Here is a 19815-nt window from a genome sequence, read left to right on the forward strand (position 1 = left end):
TTCTGGAAGCTCACTCAAGCTGTGCTATACAGATAGATGAGAAAAGTCATTGAACCTGGTTAAATGACTATTGTAGTAATGCACGGGGTCTGCTATCCTATTTTCTCATTTAATAAATAAAAAAGTGTACACTAAAAAACAGGAAAAATATTATTGAACAAAGTATTATGCTGATTGGGTACATCTGAATGCTAATCATGATCTCTGCCATGAGAACTGGTGAAATAGAAACAATGAAAACATTAGGGACATTTAAGAATTGTTTTGAACATTGAAATCATCTATTTTTTTAGATGTATCGAGTTCAGATCAGATCAGATCAGATCAGTCGCTCAGTCGTGTCCGACTCTTTGCGACCCCATGAATAGCAGCACGCCAGGCCTCTCTGTCCACCACCAACTCCCGGAGTTCACTCAGACTCATGTCCATCGAGTCAGTGATGCCATCCAGCCATCTCATCCTCTGTCGTCCTCTTCTTCTCCTGCCCCCAATCCCTCCCACCATCAGAGTCTTTTCCAATGAGTCAACACTTTGCATGAGGTGGCCAACGTACTGGAGTTTCAGCTTTAGCATCATTCCTTCCAAAGAAATCTCAGGGCTGATCTCCTTCAGAATGGACTGGTTGGATCTCCTTGCAGTCCAAGGGACTGTCAAGAGTCTTCAACACCACAGTTCAAAAGCATCAATTCTTTGGCGCTCAGCCTTCTTCACAGTCCAACTCTCACATCCATACATGACCACAGGAAAAACCATAGCCTTGACTAGACGAACCTTTGTTGGCAAAGTAATGTCTCTGCTTTTGAATATGCTATCTAGGTTGGTCATAACTTTCCTTCCAAGGAGTAAGCATCTTTTAATTTCATGTTAAGCTATAATAAATTACTGCTTTTAATCTTTAAACATTTGAAGTTCAGTTAATAAAATGTGGACTAGTTTCTCCCATCTATGCATGTGTGTATATATAAGTCCATAGAAACTATGTTATGAGAATTTGTTAAATGCTATAGTTATGGTATAAAATGAAGCAAATAAGTGTCTTAATTTATTATTTAGTTTACTTCAGAGGAAACATCTTTAAGACTTGATGAACTGAATTTTTGGAGAAGGAAATGGCAACCCACTCCAGTACTCTTGTCTGGAAAATCCCATGAACAGAGAAGCCTGGTACATGGGGTCACAAAGAGTCAGACATGACTGAGCAACTTCACTTTCAACTGAATTTTACATTTTCGTAACTTTATATAAATTTTTAGGAAAAACTATTTGCAATCTTTATTATATATCCCTATTTTTAGAATGAATTATTATTTCATATCATTTGTCTCTACATAGAAGCTTATTTAGGCTTGAAAAATAGAGCCCTTAGAAGAGTCCTGTAGAGGGAGGGTGTTTTTATCATATTGCTTTCAAAGTAGGAGCTAACAAATGTGACAAAACCTGTGCTGTTGGAAAAGGTCATCCTGTTAAGAGATAGTTTGGAGAGAAGGAGACTTGTGGTCTGTTTTATGTATTATTTACTGATGTACAGCTGAGACTGTGACTGTGAAGCTGCACCCTTTTCTTCAGGAAAGAATTAGAGCCTTCATAGCTGTGTTCATGTCAATCCTGAAGTCTTTACCCTATTGGCATGTACTTTTGCTAATGGCTTTAGTGCAAGAAGATAAGATAAAATAAGCAGATAAGATGCTGTGTTTTTAGAAACAGTTTCCTTCAGAGTAATTTATACCCTGAAGCATGAACTGAGTTTAATTTAAATCTAATATAAACCTTAAGAATCAATGGACTGGCTCAAGATGATTTTAATATATTTGTGTTTTAAGTTTCTTTTCACAGTATGTTTGGTTATGGGCTAGCAATGAAGTGGAATGAACCTATGTTTGATTTTGCACAAACTTTAGGGGTATCCTTAATTTGTGTTCTGGTTCTAAGTTCCTTCATCTGTATAGTAGGGATAAGAACACATGGCCTGCAAAATTTGTGAGGGTTAACCTAGGAAGAGTTTAATCCAGTTACTGTCCCATGTTAGGTTCTTTGGACATGGAAGCTAATATAGTTATTATTTTCTTAGTTTTATGGTAAGAGAAAAGAAGAATGTAAAAATAGTCAGGTATTGTACTGGCCTTAAAAAATGCCCATTTAAAGCAGGACTTAGCCAAAATTGTTGTTAAATGTTATTCTTTTAAATATCCCAAGGCTGAATTAAAGAGGATATATTTGATCCTTCAATATTCTGATTTTCATTATATTTTTTTCTTTTTTCTTTTTAAAATTTTGGAACAATGTGTACTCTACTGGTTAATGTGTTATTTTCATTTGAAAGTTTGATGAAATAGATGGTCGTTATTATTAAAGGGAAGTACATTTCTTATAAGATAAAAGACAAATTATATAAAGCTTCATTCAACATGATTGTACGTATAGAAGTTAATATCTCAAAAACTTAACTAAGGAAATGACCAAATGCACATTTCTCATGCACTCAGTCATCCATTCATACATTCTATAACTGACACTAGTTAATGCTAAAAATATTAATTGAAATTGTAATTTTCAAAGAGCACCACTCTGTTGCAGGTCACTGTCTACTTTGTGTAGTGTGATAAATCATGGTAATGTTATTAACTGGTTTTACAACCAGTCCCACTTTCATTTTAAGTCCTCCCCAAACAGTGTACTTATAAAATTCAGTGCATTTGAAAATTGATAGCAATTCTATTTTTTTTTTTTAACAAGTGAAACTTTTCACATGAGTAATATTGGTCTCATTTTCAACCAAACATGATCTCTTTTCCTTCTGAATGAAAGAATACTGCATGCATCTCTATAGAACAATAGATACTACCTCCCACATAATTATTGGGGCATGTTTAGTGCCTCCTTAAGTAGAATCTAAATATTTGTAGTGTAATTAATTAAATAAAATCTATATACTTGCAGCCTCAGACATGCTCAGTGATAGGTTGGCAAACATATAGTCTTCTATGAATATTTTTATTTTTGGTTATTTATTTTTATTATTATTATTTATTTTGATTATTTTTGATTAAACATAGAAAGCCAATGAATATGAGCATATTGAGTAATATGGATTCCTAGGTCTGTTTTTATAATAATGCTTATACCACCTGAATCATGTTTTGATTTGCTTAGTGAATTAAGTAAATATTTAGTTGTGGACCAGGGAATCTAAGAGTCTAAAAAATCATTTGTCCTTTTATATCTGGTTTATTTCATGCACTATTGTGTTTCAATGGTTCCATGTGGTAGCATGTATTAGAACTTCATTCCTTTTCTGGTTGAATCACATTCTATTATATGTATATATCACATTTTGTGAATCTATTCACATATTGATGGAAACTTGTTTTTGCTTTTTCATTATGGTGAATAATGTTGCAATGAGCATTCACATACAGATGTCTGTTTTAAATTCCGAATTTCAATTCACTTAAGTATATACCTAGGAATGGCATTGTTTGGCCATGTGGTACTTCTATGTTTAGTATTTTTAGAGATATTATATGGTGCCACTCATTTGAAATTTCTAGCATAGCAAACTTCATAGAAATGGAGAGTAAATTATCAGTTACCAGGGCCTGGGCAGAGGAGAGGAATAGAGACTTATTGCTTAATGGTTAAACCGTTTCAGTTTGGGCTAATGAAAAAGTTTTGGAAATAGTATTGATGATTGCATAACATTGTAAATTTAATTATGCTATTAAATTGTACACTTTAAAATGGTTAAAATGGCAAAAATTTATGTTGTATATATTTTACAACAATTTAAAGAATGAATAGTAAAAGAAGTTGTTTAGTCACTAAGTCGTATCCAGCTCTTTTGTGATCCAAGGGACTGTAGCCCACCAGTCTACTCTGTCCATGGGATTTCCCAAGCAAGAATACTGGAATGAGTCACCATTTCCTTCTCCAGAGGATCTCCCCAACCCAGGGATCAAACCCATGTCTCCTCCGTTGACAGGCTGATTCTTTACCACTGAGACACCAGGGAAGATCAGAATAAGTATAATATACCACAGTTCAGTTCAGTCGCTCAGTCGTGTCTGACTCTTCACGACCCCATGAACTGCAGCATGCCAGGCCTCCCTGTCCATCACCAACTCCCGGAGTTTACCCAAACTCATGTCCATTGAGTCAGTAATGCCATCCAGCCATCTCATCCTCTGTTGTCTCCTTCTCCTCCTGCACTCAATCTTTCCCAGAATAAGGGTCTTTTCAAATGAGTCAGCTCTTTGCATCGGGTGGCCAAAGTATTGGAGTTTCAGCTTCAACATCAGTCCTTCCAATGAACACCCAGGACTGATCTCCTTTAGGATGGACTAGTTGGATCTCCTTGCAGTCCAAGGGACTCTCAAGAGTCTTCTCCAATACCGCAGTTCAAAAGCATCAATTCTTCGTCACTCAGCTTTCTTTATAGTCCAACTCTCACATCCATACATGACCACTGGAAAAACCATAGCCTTGACTAGATGGACCTTTGTTGGCAAAGTAATATCTCTGCTTTTGAATATGCTGTCTAGGTTGGTCATAACTTTCCTTCCAAGGAGGAACTGCCTTTTAATATCATGGCTGCAATCTCCATCTGCAATGACTTTGGAGCCCCCCCAAATAAATTCAGCCACTGTTTCCACTATTTCCCCATCTATTTGCATGAAGTGATGGGACCAGATGCCATGATCTTAGTTTTCTGAATGTTGAGCTTGAAGCCAACTTTTTCACTCTCCTCTTTCACTGTCATCAAGAGGCTCTTTAGTTCTTCACTTTCTGCCATAAGGCTGGTGTCTTCTGCATATCTGAGGTTACTGATATTTCTCCCGGCAATCTTGATTCCAGCTTCTGCTTCTTCCAGCCTAGCGTTTCTCATGATGTACTCTGCATATAAGTTAAGTAAGCAGGGTGACAATATACAATCTTGACGCACTCCTTTTCCTATTTGGAACCAGTCTATTGTTCCATGTCCAGTTCTAACTGCTGCTTCCTGACCTGCATATAGGTTTCTCAAGAGGCAGGTCAGGTGGTCTGGTATTCCCGTCTCTTGAAGAATTTTCCACAGTTTATAGTGATCCACACAGTCAAAAGGTTTGGCATAGTCAATAAAGAAGAAATAGATATTTATCTGGAACTCTCTTGCTTTTTCCATGATCCAGTGGATGTTGGCAATTTGATCTCTGTTCCTCTGCCTTTTCTAAAACCAGCTTGAACATCTGGAAGTTCATGGTTCATGTATTGCTGAAGCCTGGCTTGGAGAATTTTGAGCATTACTTTACTAGCGTGTGAGATGAGTGCAATTGTGCAGTAGTTTGAGCATTCTTTGGCATTGCCTTTCTTTGGGATTGGAATGACAACTGACCTTTTCCAGTCCTGTGGCCACTGCTGAGTTTTCCAAATTTGCTGGCATAATGAGTGTAGCACTTTCACAGCATCATCTTTAGGATTTGTAATAGCTCAACTGGAATTCCATCACCTCCACTAGCTTTGTTCGTAGTGATGCTTTCCAAGGCCCACTTGACTTCACATTCCAGGATGTCTGGCTTTAGGTGAGTGATCACACCATCATGATTATCTGGGTCGTGAAGATCTTTTCTGTACAGTTCTGTGTTTTCTTGCCGCCTCTTCTTAGTATCTTCTGTTTCTCTTAGATCCATACCATTTCTGTCCTTTATTGAACCCATCTCTGCATGAAATGTGCCATTAGTATCTCTAATTTTCTTGAAGAGATCTCTAGTCTTTCCCATTCTGCTGTTTTCCTCTATTTCTTTGCATTGATCCCTGAGGAAGGCTTTCTTATCTCTCCTTGCTATTCTTTGGAACTCTGCATTCAAATGGGTATATCTTTCCTTTTCTCCTTTGCTTTTCGCAATGTACCACAACGAACAGATTTTATACTTCGAGTGGGTGAATTGCATGGTATGTGAATTACAGTCCATGAAGCCATTTGAAACATAAAGTTTACCTCAAGGATTACACTTACAAAGGGGAAGTTTAAGGTTAGTAGCAGGAGGTAGCTGAAATGGATTGGATTTGGGAAATTTATGGTTCTGCCAACAAACAGCCTATTCTAGGCACCCTGAGGCTAACATAAAAAGGAAAAAAAAAAAAGCCTTAGTATCTCCAGGGACTTTCACAGGAAAGCACTCAAAGCAAGGGCATTATATTTTGTTACCTATTCTTTTAAACAACTTTTAACTTATCATTGGGCATTCAATATGGCTTAGTAACTGCACATTTTACAATGCTTATATATAACATTCATTGTGAATTTGAATCTTTACAATAACCTCTGTTTAAATTATGAATAGTTGAATATAGTATGTTGATTAGAAATTAATGGGATATGTACAAATGCTGGCTTTTTCAATATGTTTTGCTTTTCGTAATTTGATTTCTGATTGAGATATTTTGTGTTTGAGAATGTTTGTATTTTACCTGCTCCTCCGCCTCTCAGCCCCCCAACTTAGTGTTAAGGAAGCATGGCAGGTGGTACATAGATTTGAGAAGTAGGATACAATTTCCTCTGTTTAAAAAATAACTCATTTTTATTAGATTATTTGTTCAATTACTTTTCCCTATTTTTAACGTATTTTTCAGCTGATCCAGTTGATGTACTAAAAGCTCTAGATTTTCACAATTCTCCAGAGGGAATATCAAAAACAACGGGCTTTTGCACAAACAGAAAGAATTCAAAAGGTTCAGATACTGCTTACAGAGTTTCAAAGCAAGCACAACTTAGCGCCCCAACGAAACAATTATTTTCAGGTATGTTCTTTTTATTACTGCGACTACTGCTGCTTTGATAACTATTATTATTCCTTTTTATCATGCTACATAATGCATAATTATGGGGGGATTTTTCATAATGGTTTGAAAAATACTTGGTGAATTTTTTTTCCTGTCCTTGAAAGCACTAAATGACCTGGTATTAATTGTCTAGAAGTCATGATAATGTAGGGAAAGGGAGTAGTGAAATGACAATTTCTGAGTATCACATTTTCTAAGTAAGTGCCTTATTATGAGTGCTTGCTTGCTATTGGATACATATCGATTGTTTCTTTCTTACAGCTTCACTAAGTTGAGTGGCCTTGTTCCTATTTAACAGAAGAAGAAACTGAATTTCACTGAGACTCTGATTTATCCATATTACAGAAGGTCAATATTTAATGCAGGGTTTGTTTCATTGCCAAGGCCAATATTGTCTTATCAAGTATTCCTTTTTGGTCTTTTAGGATCTTTTCAGAAACAATTTATCCTTTAAATTCTTCATATTATCCTCTAGTGTCCTCATGTGAAGGAACTCAAGTTCCCTATTTTTACATAAAACTCTTTTCTATTGATAGAAAAATTATAGATCAAGGGACTACAAATTTACAAAGCAAAAATAGCATATTTTTCAAGAAAGTACATTTTAAAGTATTTTTGAAAATAGATTTATTTTGCTAAATCATTGATTTTTCCAAAATATCTCCTGTCTTGAAAAATGCAAATTTGTGGTGGACAAAAGTAACAAAATGCAAATATAAGGATAAAATGCACACTTTTTCTGACTTAAAATGAAAAATTAAATTCATGAAATATTTTTCAAATCAAATGTGAAAGTTGTAAATAGTAAAAATTAAGCTGCTTTTCTCTTTATTTACACTCTAATGCTGAAATAGGAAAAGGATGGGAATTTTCAGGAGAGAAACAGAGAGTAAAATAGATTAATGGAAAAGCTTTAGAGATACTCAAGAAGTTAGTTTATAATTTTTTATATTTGGCTCATCATCTCAGGATCAGTTTTTCCGCCCTCTGGTGTAGTAGTTATTTTGATTAATTTGATTATTTCTGTTGTTTATTCTTGGAAAAAGAGCACAACATGTACTTCTAGGAGGTCCTTCTGTGTCAGTTAACAGAATAATCAACATTTCCCCATCTTCTCAAAACATTGTGTCTTAGGTATGTGATTTTAATAATGAGTAATTCAGATAGGAAGAGACATCTATATCTGTTTCCACATGCAAGTGATTATAGGGTTATGTTCCTGGAAGATATAGCTTCCTGTCAATTAATACAAAAGAGCATTTAATAAAAATTACCAACAGCACTTTTACCATTAAAAAATCTAAAGTGAATGTGTTAGTAGCATTCCTTATTAAAATAGTGAAAAATCTTGGGAAATTTATTTGGAATACTTTTTCTTTCATTATGAAAACACCAAGTAACAACTTCTTTCCTAATGAATGAAGTAAGCAGTAGTATTGGAAACTTCAACATTAGGGTTGGGGAAGTGTTTTCAGATTGCCATTGTAATGCTCTGTTGAGTTAATTTATGTGTCCTCCAAAGTCCCAATTTGAGACCTTGAATTTAAATACCTGAGAACTCTGTACCTGTGACCTGAATAGATGCTGTAATTTGCAAATTCCACCTGGTCTCTTTAGAACACCTGCTGTGGGACAGACACAGTACAAGAAACTTTGTGTATATTGAACTTTATGTTCATAACCACCTGGAAAGAAGAATATTTCAACCCAAATAATGGATTAGGTGTTAGAAATGTGAAATTTTTGAATACAGTCACAGAACCCATGGATGATTTAAAGCTGAGAGATAGTCTGGGGACTCTTTTTAGACTAAAGTAGGCTTTTGCCATTACGCAAAATTACCTTCACACATGATTTTAAAAACCCTACCAACCACTAAGTTACATCAGAAAGAGATTTTATTTAAAGGGAGACATATTCTGCATGAAAATATATGGACCACAAGTTAAAAATTAAACCCCAATAATAGTTATTGTGCTTTTTTAATATCAAATGTATTCATGGATGCAATATCTATTGATGTTAAAAGCCCATTTAGGGAATCATTTTTGTATCTGATATACTCTTCTGAGTGATTATTACACATCTAGGATTTATGTATATACACTTATTAGAGGTGGTAACATTTTTTTCCTTTAACAGCAATCATTTAATAGAGAGGATACTTTATTCTTAGTTTGTGTTTATACATTTTAAAACATACTAAGTTGCAAACTTACACATTTTTTCTGTATCATGTATACTGATCACTACTATTTAGATAAAATTTCACATCTTAAGTGGTTGAATTTGTGTTATTGAACTTACTTTGTAATGAATTATCTCTGATAGATTTAGTTGGCTGAAACAAATTTGATTAGCATCTTATAGGGAGGAATCTAAATAAGTGTCTAGGTTATATTGTGGACATTTTGACATTGAGTCATGATTTTTTATAATTTATTTTCTAAAGGTCATAACTTAGAGATTACAATTAAAATATTGTTGCTTAATTTTAAATTGAGAAACGCTTCCATAATTGAAAGATTTTACTTGTTGCTACAATTAGAAGTTGACAATTTTCAAAAGCTGTGTTACATAAATGGAATGATTAAAATTTGTTACAACTTATTAAGTCTCACATGAATATACTATTTCCTGAAATTCCTCTTTTTGTAAATGTCCTTTATTAAATAATTTTTGCAAAAATATTGTTTTATCCAACTCATACTATTTTGGCATCATTTTTTTGAGTACAGAACATATTTGAAAATTGAGGTATTCAGGGAGAGAAGTCCTATAATTCTCAACAACATTTTGAGTTAATCATTTGAAGAAAAAACTTCTTTGTTATTGAATTTCCTCAATTTTAGGCTGAATTACTTATATTTTTATTTGTAGTAAAAGAAGCTAAAAGGTGTTTTTGTTAATTGATGTGTTTTATTATCTTTCCATTCTATATACATGATCATTTTTCTTCTATTGATTTTCATAAATATAAAATTGGCTATCTCTGTGACACAAATCAAATCAAACAAAATTCTTACTCTGTGTGTGTGTTTGTGTATGTGTATAAATTGCAATGAAAGCAAGGTTTTTATGATCTATTTGTGATCCAGTGAAGTTGTATTGGTAAATTATTTTAAAGATTAAAATTAAGAATTTTAAGTAGACACTATTTGTTTGGAGGCATCTATCTAGATTTTAGAGTATCTAGATTTTATGTAGATTAGAACCAAATAGGTAACGTTAATTGACTGCTTTCTTTGTGAAATATTCTTATTTACTTTCCATAGCATTTTAATTAATTCCATTTCATAAGACATCTTTCCACTATATCATTTTAAGTGGCTGCATAGAATTCCACTGTATTAGTATTTTAAAATTTCATTTAACCAATCCCAACCATTGCAAGCAATTTTAATGTTTTATTATTATAAATAGTATTATAATTAATTGACTTAACATAATATCTTTATGTATAAGTATCCCTCTCACTTCTATAAATTCTTCACATTAAAACTTAAAGTCTCCTATAGTCTTCTGAATTTGAATTCATGGCATTCATATTTATAGTATTTTTATTATTTCATACCACCATACATAATAGTGTATGGAATGGATGGACTGAATATGGAATTTCTTGGTGTTGGCTTATGCATGCACATATACACCAGTTTTGCATGTGTAAAAATTTTAATTTAAATAATTTCATCCTTCAAATAACAATACCTACTTTACTTATGTCCCAGGGTAGTAAAAGGATTAAATAAAATATATATGTAAACTTATTTTTGAAAAATAGAACCCACAAATTTATATGCAGTGTTTTTAGTAAAAAAAAAAAAAAAAAAACCACAATAGTCATTGCTTAAATATCTGAGATGTATTGTGGTAACTATTTAATTTATATATTTATTTAATAAATGCTTACTAAGAACTTATATAGGTCTGGCCCCATGCTGGATATTTGGGATATGATGATGAGAAGGAAAAGAAAAAAAATTAACCCTCTTAAATTTAGAATCAAATTAATCAAGTATCTAAGAGTTCTGATTTTAATGACATAAGCTTTTTATTAGTGAAACTTCATGTGTGATAGAAAAAACTGCTCAGAAAATCTTTAGCTTTTGAAGAGATGACTAAGAGCACCATCATATGTTGTGTCCTTACAATGCCTCTTTCAAGAGAGGATAGAGGGCACAGATTAGACAAAGGCAGAAAATACAAATTGTACACCAGAATTTCATCTTAAGTGTTCTAAAAGTGCTTATTGTGTGTTTGATATTGAATTGGCACCATGATCTTGTTTCCTAATTATGCATTCAATTTTACATAATCCTTGTGCTTTAATGAGTGGTGGCGAAGTTTGAATACAGCTTCAACAATTATTGCAGACAAAAATTAATAGAATCCCCTCCCCACTGGTTTTTAAGTCAGTATTGTTATTACTGTTTGAACTTTGGTTACTGGTTAAGACCACATTGGTAAGCTCAAAAATAATAGGGTGATCCAGGAATAGTTTAGAATTTCTGACTCTTTGGCATTCTGTTTTCAGGGGGAACTTTTCCAGAAGATTTTTCAATATTATTTACAATAAAACCCCAAAAAGGAATTCAGTCTTTCCTTTTATCTATATATAATGAGCACGGTATTCAGCAAATTGGTGTTGAGGTTGGGAGATCACCTGTTTTCCTGTATGAAGACCACACTGGAAAACCTGCCCCAGAAGACTATCCCCTTTTTAGAACCGTTAACATTGCAGATGGAAAGTAAGTAACACAATAATCCTGTGTTTTAACTGTGTGGAAAGCAGTTCCTTCATTCGGTCATTCAACAAATATTTATAAAGTGTGATGCAGTTTTTCTAGGGAGTGGTGATGCAGAAATGAACAAAACAATAAAATACCTAACCTTACATAGTTTACAATCTGGGTCAAGCAGTGAATGATAAAAAATTACTAATGAATATCAGATGGTGATAAGTGACAGGGAGAAATATAGCAATGAAGAGAGTAGGGGATGATGGTGGGGAGTGCAATTTTAAGGAGTGAGGTCAGGGATAGTCTTACTAAGAAGGTGACATGCAAAGGTGGTAGGATGCATGCCACTGCTAATAATTAAAAGGGTACTATTCCACACGAAGGAAAAACAAATGCACAGCCTCTGATTCTGGCTGTGACTGATTTGGCCTAAGCAACATCAAGGATGCCAGTGTGGCAGGAACAGAGTGAAACGTTGAGGATGGAGAGGCAGCAGGAGGGAAAATGGTATAATACTTTGTGTTGTTGTTTAGTCATTAAGTCCTATCCGACTCTTTTGCAACCCCATGTAGATGGCCAGGCTCCTCTGTCCATGGGATTTCCCAGACAAGAACGCTGGCGTGGCTTGCCATTTTCTTCTTTAGGGGATCTTCTGACCCAGGGATGAAACCCACATCTCCTGCATTGGCAGGAGGATTCTTTTCCAATGAGCCACCAGGGAAGCCCATAATACATTGGATTATAGGTGATTGGAAACACTTTGGATTTTATTCCGGGTAAATACGAAGTCACTGTAGACGTTTTGAGCAAAAGAATGATCTGATTTGACTTCCTCAGATAGAGCTAGCAGTAAAGAACCCGCCTGCCAATGCTGGAGACAAAAGAGACTTGGGTTTGATCCCTGAATTGGAAAGATCCCCTGGAGGAGGGCTGGCAACCCACTCCAGTATTCTTGTCTGGAGAATTCCATGGACAGAGGAGCCTGGTGGGCTATAGTTCACAGGGTTGCAAAGAGTTGGACATGACTGAAGTGACTTAGCATGCATGTATGCACCAATACTATTAATATTGACAATCATAGGAAGTTTTATATAATACTCAATATGTGCTGTATACTGTTGTGAACACCTTATACAAGTTAACTTCTTTAATTTTTCACAACTTTTTGAAGAAAATAATAATAAACCCATTTTACAGATAAGGGAAGTAAGGTACTGGGAATTTAAGTAACTTGCATTTGGAAAGTGGCAAAGGTGAGGTTTGAATTCAGGTAGACTGTCCAGTAACAGCCACTCTCTTAAGAAAATCATGCTGAATTCTGTATTGTGAATATTGTTTAATATTGTTTTGCTCCCTATCATTTCAGGAGCAGCTAAAAGCAAATAAATGTTTGTTAAATGTACTTGATATTTTATTGCTGAATTTAGGCTACTAAAAAGATTTATCACAAATATAACATTTGATTATAGACATAAGAAAGAAATAGCTGTTCAGATGGGGAAAAAAAAATTCACACTCAGATTACCATTGTCAGAACCATGGAAAAACTGCCTCTCAAACCCAGGAAAAAACTGGGCTTTAACAAGTAATTTACATCATTATCCTTAATATGAAAAGTGATGATAATTCTATGAATGAAAATACATCAGAGTAAGAAGTGTAGGGTATACTGTTTTAGATTGTTTTAGATACAGCAGTCCTCTTCGGCATGGTTGCCTTGAGCTAAGACCTTGGAAGCCAGGGAGTGAGCATGTGGGGTTATGGAGGAAGAGCATTCCTGACAAAGTGAATTAGGTGAAAGGAACAAGAAAGAGGCAGAAGTGAGGCTGGAATACTGCGAATCAGAAAGCAGAAATGTGGACATGAGATAGAAGAGAGGCAGGGTTAGGCAAAGTAAGGACTTCGGCTTTTACTGGGAGTATCAGGTTAGCTTTTAGCTAGAGAGAAACTTGATATGACTCATATTTTAAAATGGCGACTCTGGTTGCATCAGAGTGGGAGCAGGGACCAGTTAGGAGTCTAGGAGAGAGACATGGTTACCTGGTCAAAATTGTGAGATTTGAATCCTGAATATCCTGCAAATATAGGATTGACAGATTTCCTGATGATATGAATGTATAATATGACAGAAAGAGGATAATTAAGAATGTTTCCAAAATTTAAGGTTAATTTAGTATTTTGAACATTGTATGTGACACCATGATTATGACATATTATTATCAGACCTTAAATTAATTCAACAAAATTCAAATTTAGAGTCCTAATCAACTTGCAACAATTGAAAGAAATCATTTTTATTTTATGTTAATGAAAAGCACATGCCCACAGTAGTGGAGGGGGTTTAATTGAAGACACAGACTTCTTGGCGGAAACATGTGTAAATTTTACTCTCACAGTATTAAGTGCCTCCTAATATAAATCTTTGTGCAATTCAAACCCAGCAGATGCCTATGCTAGTTCAAATTGCTATGGAAAGACCAAAGATTAAGTGTATATGGAAATATACTTGGTCCTCATCAGTAGCCATGCCAAGTCACATGAAACAGATTTTTGAAAGGCTCCTGCAACTCTTTGGGTACTTTATTTTATGGATATAGTCCTAGAAACTTCTGGAATATTAATTTAGCACTTTTCATTTGGAAAAATAAAAGAGTGGTTTGCAAAATGCAAGTGATCTTCATTTAGTTGTTTATGTTAGCACAAGATACTGTTAATAAAACCCACCATTTTACAATTTTGATTAGGGTATTTGTATTTCCAAAGGACTGGCCACATCTCCATTCCTCCCCGCCGCCCCCCCATTCCCCACCCCCACTGCAAAGCCTGTCATCACTGCTCTGAATTAGCTGGAGCAGTAGCTTCAGAGTGAATTGAGACTCTCACTCCACACATGCATTGACTATGCTTTCTTTCAGTGTTCCTACTTCCTGCCAACTCTGGAAAGGAGAGATATTGTGTCTCAGTCTTGGATCCTGCCCACAGTAGTGAAATATAACTGTCTTGAAATTAAAGTGGAAAAAGAAAACGAAAGCACTTGAAATAAATGCGAGTAAAGACAGAGAAGCACATTGTGTCTTACAATTAAACGTTCAATTGCTCCAGATGGAGCATTCATTCAATTAGTAGACATACCCTTTTAGAGCCTATATCAGGGGATCTCTCAAGCAGAATTCTTTTAAGTGAAATTCCACATTGGAAGAAAGCACTTACGTACATAGAAACTATTACTTATCCCATATCCCACCCCTAATCTCTATCAAATAACCTTGTGAGGGCATGGTGAGATCGAGCTATTGTTTCAACACAAGGTGAAGCAGAGGATGGGCACTGCCTTATCAGCACAGACAGCTAATCCTGCTGTGCAATTTACATAGCTCTGTGACTTTTTGAGTACCTACCACTGCTCTGGATACTAAGTAGCCACTTGTTAACTGATTGATGAATAAATAAGCCTACATTTTGTATAATTTAAGATCACTTGTATAATTCAAAATACATTGTTCTTTCACAATAATGGTTTGACAACATCTTTGGAACTTACAGCATTATTTGGCTTTTTAAGGTGGCACCGGGTAGCAATCAGCGTGGAGAAGAAAACTGTGACAATGATTGTTGATTGTAAGAAGAAAACTACAAAACCGCTTGACAGAAGTGAGAAAGCAATCGTTGACACCAATGGAATTATGGTTTTTGGGACAAGGATTTTGGATGAAGAAGTTTTTGAGGTAAAATAAATCAAACTTTATTTTTTATGAATATTATTAATTCAGATGAGTGGAGTTAATAACAGCAACAATCCATATATGCTATAAAGCAAAGTTGTAAACTTTAAAGGGTGACCTAATTTATTCCCCTGTATGTATAGCAGTGATGTTTTTTATTGTTCAGTAAGAGAATGAGTAGACAGTGGTGACTATAAAACCTGGGAAACTGTAATAGAGATTGGTTGATTTAAATACTGGCATGCTATATTCTTGGGAAAGACAAATGGCTTTCCTCTTAGTACTTTGCATTGTTTTCTTTGGAGAAAAGAACATTTTCTTCACTTCCTTCTCTCAGAGATTAAGGTAATGAAATGTACAAGTCAGATATTTTTTGTGTGTGTGTATTTCCAAGGTAAAATAGAGATACTCCAAAAGATAAACTTTATTTTTAAAAATCACTATTTCAATGTGAAGGTAATGGTTAAAAGCTCCTTTCCAGGTACAATTGGCCAATTATGATAATCGCATTATTTATTTGACCCTTCCATCACTGTATCTGGTAACTCTTGCTTTAATTTTCATTTAGTCAATTATTAATGGAACGAACACATTTGACTCCATGAAGGGGTGCACTCCTGAGCTATTCAGTCATTACTCTGGTGACTGTTTTAATACCATTTTTTAATAACTTAGTTTTCAAAGTGTAACAAAGTAAAGCTGTATAATATATTATGGTTTAATAGACAAGTTTTACATGGAAATACATTTGCTGCATTCTGCTGATATGTATATAGAGATATGTGTGCACACACAGTATGTGTTTTCAAAAACCACAGTGGAAATTCAGAGGGCCAGTAGAATATTGCATTTCTGTGCTTAGTTATATAATCAATGGAATAATTTCAAATAGAACTATTATTTGTGACATATCAGATTATTTGGGATTCTATTTGTTTCTGAGTTTCTGCACTAGTATATACCCAGGTCTTTGATGCTAAACAAAATGTTTTAACACATTATATCACACTAAATTAATGACAAACTGATTCAGACAATATGTAATAATAAAGTCTCAGATATTCCAATATCATGCATTGATTGCACACAAATGATAAATGAATATTTATTTATTAAATGAATGAATATATAAATAAATTAATTTAATTTTTAGGCTTACAGAATTCTATTTTAAAATTAAACTGTTTATGAACATCAGTTTCATAAGCTAAATCTATTTTTGTAATACACAGCACCTGATTTTCCTAGAACATATGAGTAATATGGAAGAAATATATCAGTTGAAGGTTTCATTTCATACATTAGTTTAATCTATCGCTGTACATATTCACAGAGCTTGTGTAAGTTAAACAATGGAAATTAAGAGTAGATTGTTTTTGCCATAAATGATTAAAACATATAAGAGGAAATATATAATATTATTTATTAGTTCTCAAAATTTACTGTTTCTGAAAGATAGTATTTGATACATGTACACATTGATTGGGCTTCCCTGGTGACTCAGACTGTAAAAAATTCACCTGCAGTGCAGAAGACCCAGGATTCATACTTGGGACAGGAAAATCACCTGGAGAAGGCAATGGCCACCCATTCCAGTATTCTTGCCTGGAGATTCCATGGACAGAGGAGCCTGGCTGGTTCCACAGTCCATGGGGTCGCAAAGTCAGACACCACTGAGCAACTAAATCACTGAGCGACTAACACACACACACACACACATATACATTGATTAGATTTCTTTTTCATACCATTTCATAGCATCGAGACTTCTATTTTTACCTGAACTTACTTCTAGGTGAATGTCATTTAATTTTTATTTTTTATTCCCCCTACCCTACACGCATATAAAACCAGATTATATTCCACTTTCTTTTCCATATACTACACTCATACTTACTAGGGTCCAGTTCAGAGTTTTTAAAGTGTAGTTACAGACTATCACAGTAAGCTTCTTCTTTTTTTTTTCAAAATAAATAATTAAACCTAATGTTACATATTAAAAATATGTAATAAGCACCTCTATGTTTCATAGGCTGATTATAGTATCAACAATTAAAATATGTAAAAATGATTCCTTAAAATATTTCCATGTGTCTTCAACCACTACTAACCAAAATATATCTAGCCGAGAGGTATCTAGTAAACTACCAAAGACAGAGGTGCTGGAAGCAAAATGTATCATTATTTTATCTGATTAAACATTAGCAATCTAATGCATAAACCATATTCTAAACTTTGAAGTAACTTCAGCTGTTTTTCTGAAAAAAAAAAGTCTAATATGCAGTATTTGAATTGCAATCTGTAGAGTTTTAAGAATTCAGCATTAAATAATAAAAGCAAAACTAAAAATATTTTTTAAAGTATGACAAAATTAGTTTATATGAAAATGCCAAAATGAATATGTAGACCCATAATTCAGATTATATACTTTTAGCATGGCAGAGTAAATATAAGAATTGATTTGGGAATGATAAAAATCTGATTTTGAATCCTAATACATAGCTTAATCATGTTTCTCTGTGTAATTATTTTTTGTAAGTTTTAATTTCTTAGTCTTCAGATGAGAACAGTAATATAATCTCTCTCGTATTTTTAAAAAATTGAATTTATGCATGTAAAGTGCTTGAAGTACTAGTACTAGACAGATTGTGACTCTGTATCTTTTTTTCTTGCTAAGAATATTGTTTTTTTTTTTCTTAAATGTATTTATTTTGACTGTTTTTGGCTGCACTGGGTCTTTATTGATGTTCCTGGCCTTACTTGTTGTGGTGAGCCAGGGCTACTCTTCACTGGAGTGTCCAGGGTTCTCATTGTGGTGGCTTCTCTTGTTGCAAGGCCTGGTCTCTTGGGCTTTCTCATGGGTGTCAGTAATGACAGCCCATGGGCTCAGTTGTTGTGGCTTATGGGCTCTGGAGCATAACCTTAGTAGTGGTGCTGGGCTCTGTGGTCCGTGACATGTGCAGTCCTCCCTGACTGGGGTTGAACTTGTTTCCTCTGCTTTGGACCCTTAGGGAAGTCCCCATGTCCCTTTAAACTGCATATGTTTTCCAAGGTTCATACTTAAAAAGATAGTATGCCAGTAGACACAGTTTTCCTGTAGATTAGCATGATAAGATGGAAACAATTTTCACATTTATCCATCTTTCCCAGTCTAGATACATTTTTGTCAGTCTTTGAGACTTTTGTATAATTGAAGTGCAATAATATAAAAATATCAAAAGAGTACTATTTAATCAGTTGTGACATATACATATATGTGTATACATATATGAGGATTCCCAGGTGGCTCAGTGGTAAAGAATCCACCTGCCAATGCAGATATCAGAAATGTGGGTTTAACACCTGGTTAGGAAGATCCCCTGGAGAAGGAAATGGCAAACAACTGCAGCGCTCTTGCCTGGATAATCCCATGGACAGAGCAGTCTCTGGTGGGCTACAGTTCATAGGGTGGCAAAGAGTTGGATGTGACAGCACACATACACGCACACACTTTTATATATATATATATATATATATATATTATATATATACACACACACATATATACCTCTGAAATTATTGTCATCACACCCAGAGAAATTTTCCTCCTGTATTTTTATGATCCATCCTTTCTCCATCCTAAACCCCAGGTAATCTCTAATTTATGTTTTATCACTACAACTTATATGTTACGAAACTTTTATAAATGGAATTGTACTGTATGCATTCTCTTTAGTTTGGCTACTTGTTATTCAGCATACCATTTTTAAGTCTTATCCATGTTTTCTTATGTATCTTTATTTTGCTTTTTTTTAATGAGCAGTTTTCTAATGTGTGAATAAAACACAGTTTCTTAATCCATCTGTTTTGCTAGAAAGCATTTGGATGGTTTCTATACTTTGGCTACTACATACAAAGCTCTTGTGAATAATCATGCCCATTTTGTGTGGGAATTTATTTTTATTTGTCTTAGTTAAGTACCTAGAAGTTGAATGCTTGGGTTATTTGGTAGGTGCATGTTTTGTTGTTGTTCAGTCACTAAGTTGTGTCCAACTCTTTGTGACCCCATGAACTGCAACACAGCAGGCTTCCCTGTCCTTCACTATCTCCCATAGTTTGCTAAAACTCATGTCTTTGAGTAGGTGATATTCCAACCATCTCATCCTTTGTTGCCCCTTTCTTCTGCCCTCAATCTTTCCCAATATCAGGGTCCTTTCCAGTGAATCAGCTCTTTGCATCAGGTGGCCAAAATATTGGAGTTTCAGCTTCAGTCCTTCCAGTGAATATACAGGGTTGATTTCCTTTAGAATTGACTGGTTTGATCTCCTTGCTGTCCAAGGGACTCTTAAGAGTCTTCTCCAACACCACAATTCAAAAGTATCAACTCTTTAACGCTCAGACTTCTTTATGGTCCAACGGTCACATCCATACATGATTACTAGAAAAACCATAGCTTTGACTACATGGATCCTTGTTGGCAAAGTGATATCTCTGTTTTTTTAATATGCTGTCTAGGTTTGTCATAGCCATTCTTCCAAGGAGCAAGCATTTTTTAA

The 19815-nt window shown here is 34.6% G+C and overlaps 1 protein-coding gene across 1 annotated transcript in view; it reads left to right on the forward strand.

Annotated features, from left to right (window-relative positions):
• COL11A1 (collagen type XI alpha 1 chain) overlaps positions 1–19815 on the forward strand; it is a 222646-nt gene that overhangs the window by 22834 nt on the left and 179997 nt on the right. The window contains exons 2-4 of the mRNA XM_019956964.2: positions 6607–6774; positions 11354–11567; positions 15121–15283. Of these exons, the coding sequence (XP_019812523.1) occupies positions 6607–6774; positions 11354–11567; positions 15121–15283 (545 nt within the window). The remainder of the gene's footprint in view (positions 1–6606; positions 6775–11353; positions 11568–15120; positions 15284–19815) is intronic.

This window comes from Bos indicus, chromosome 3 (genome assembly GCF_029378745.1).
Source record: "Bos indicus isolate NIAB-ARS_2022 breed Sahiwal x Tharparkar chromosome 3, NIAB-ARS_B.indTharparkar_mat_pri_1.0, whole genome shotgun sequence".
Classification (NCBI taxonomy): Eukaryota; Metazoa; Chordata; class Mammalia; order Artiodactyla; family Bovidae; genus Bos; species Bos indicus.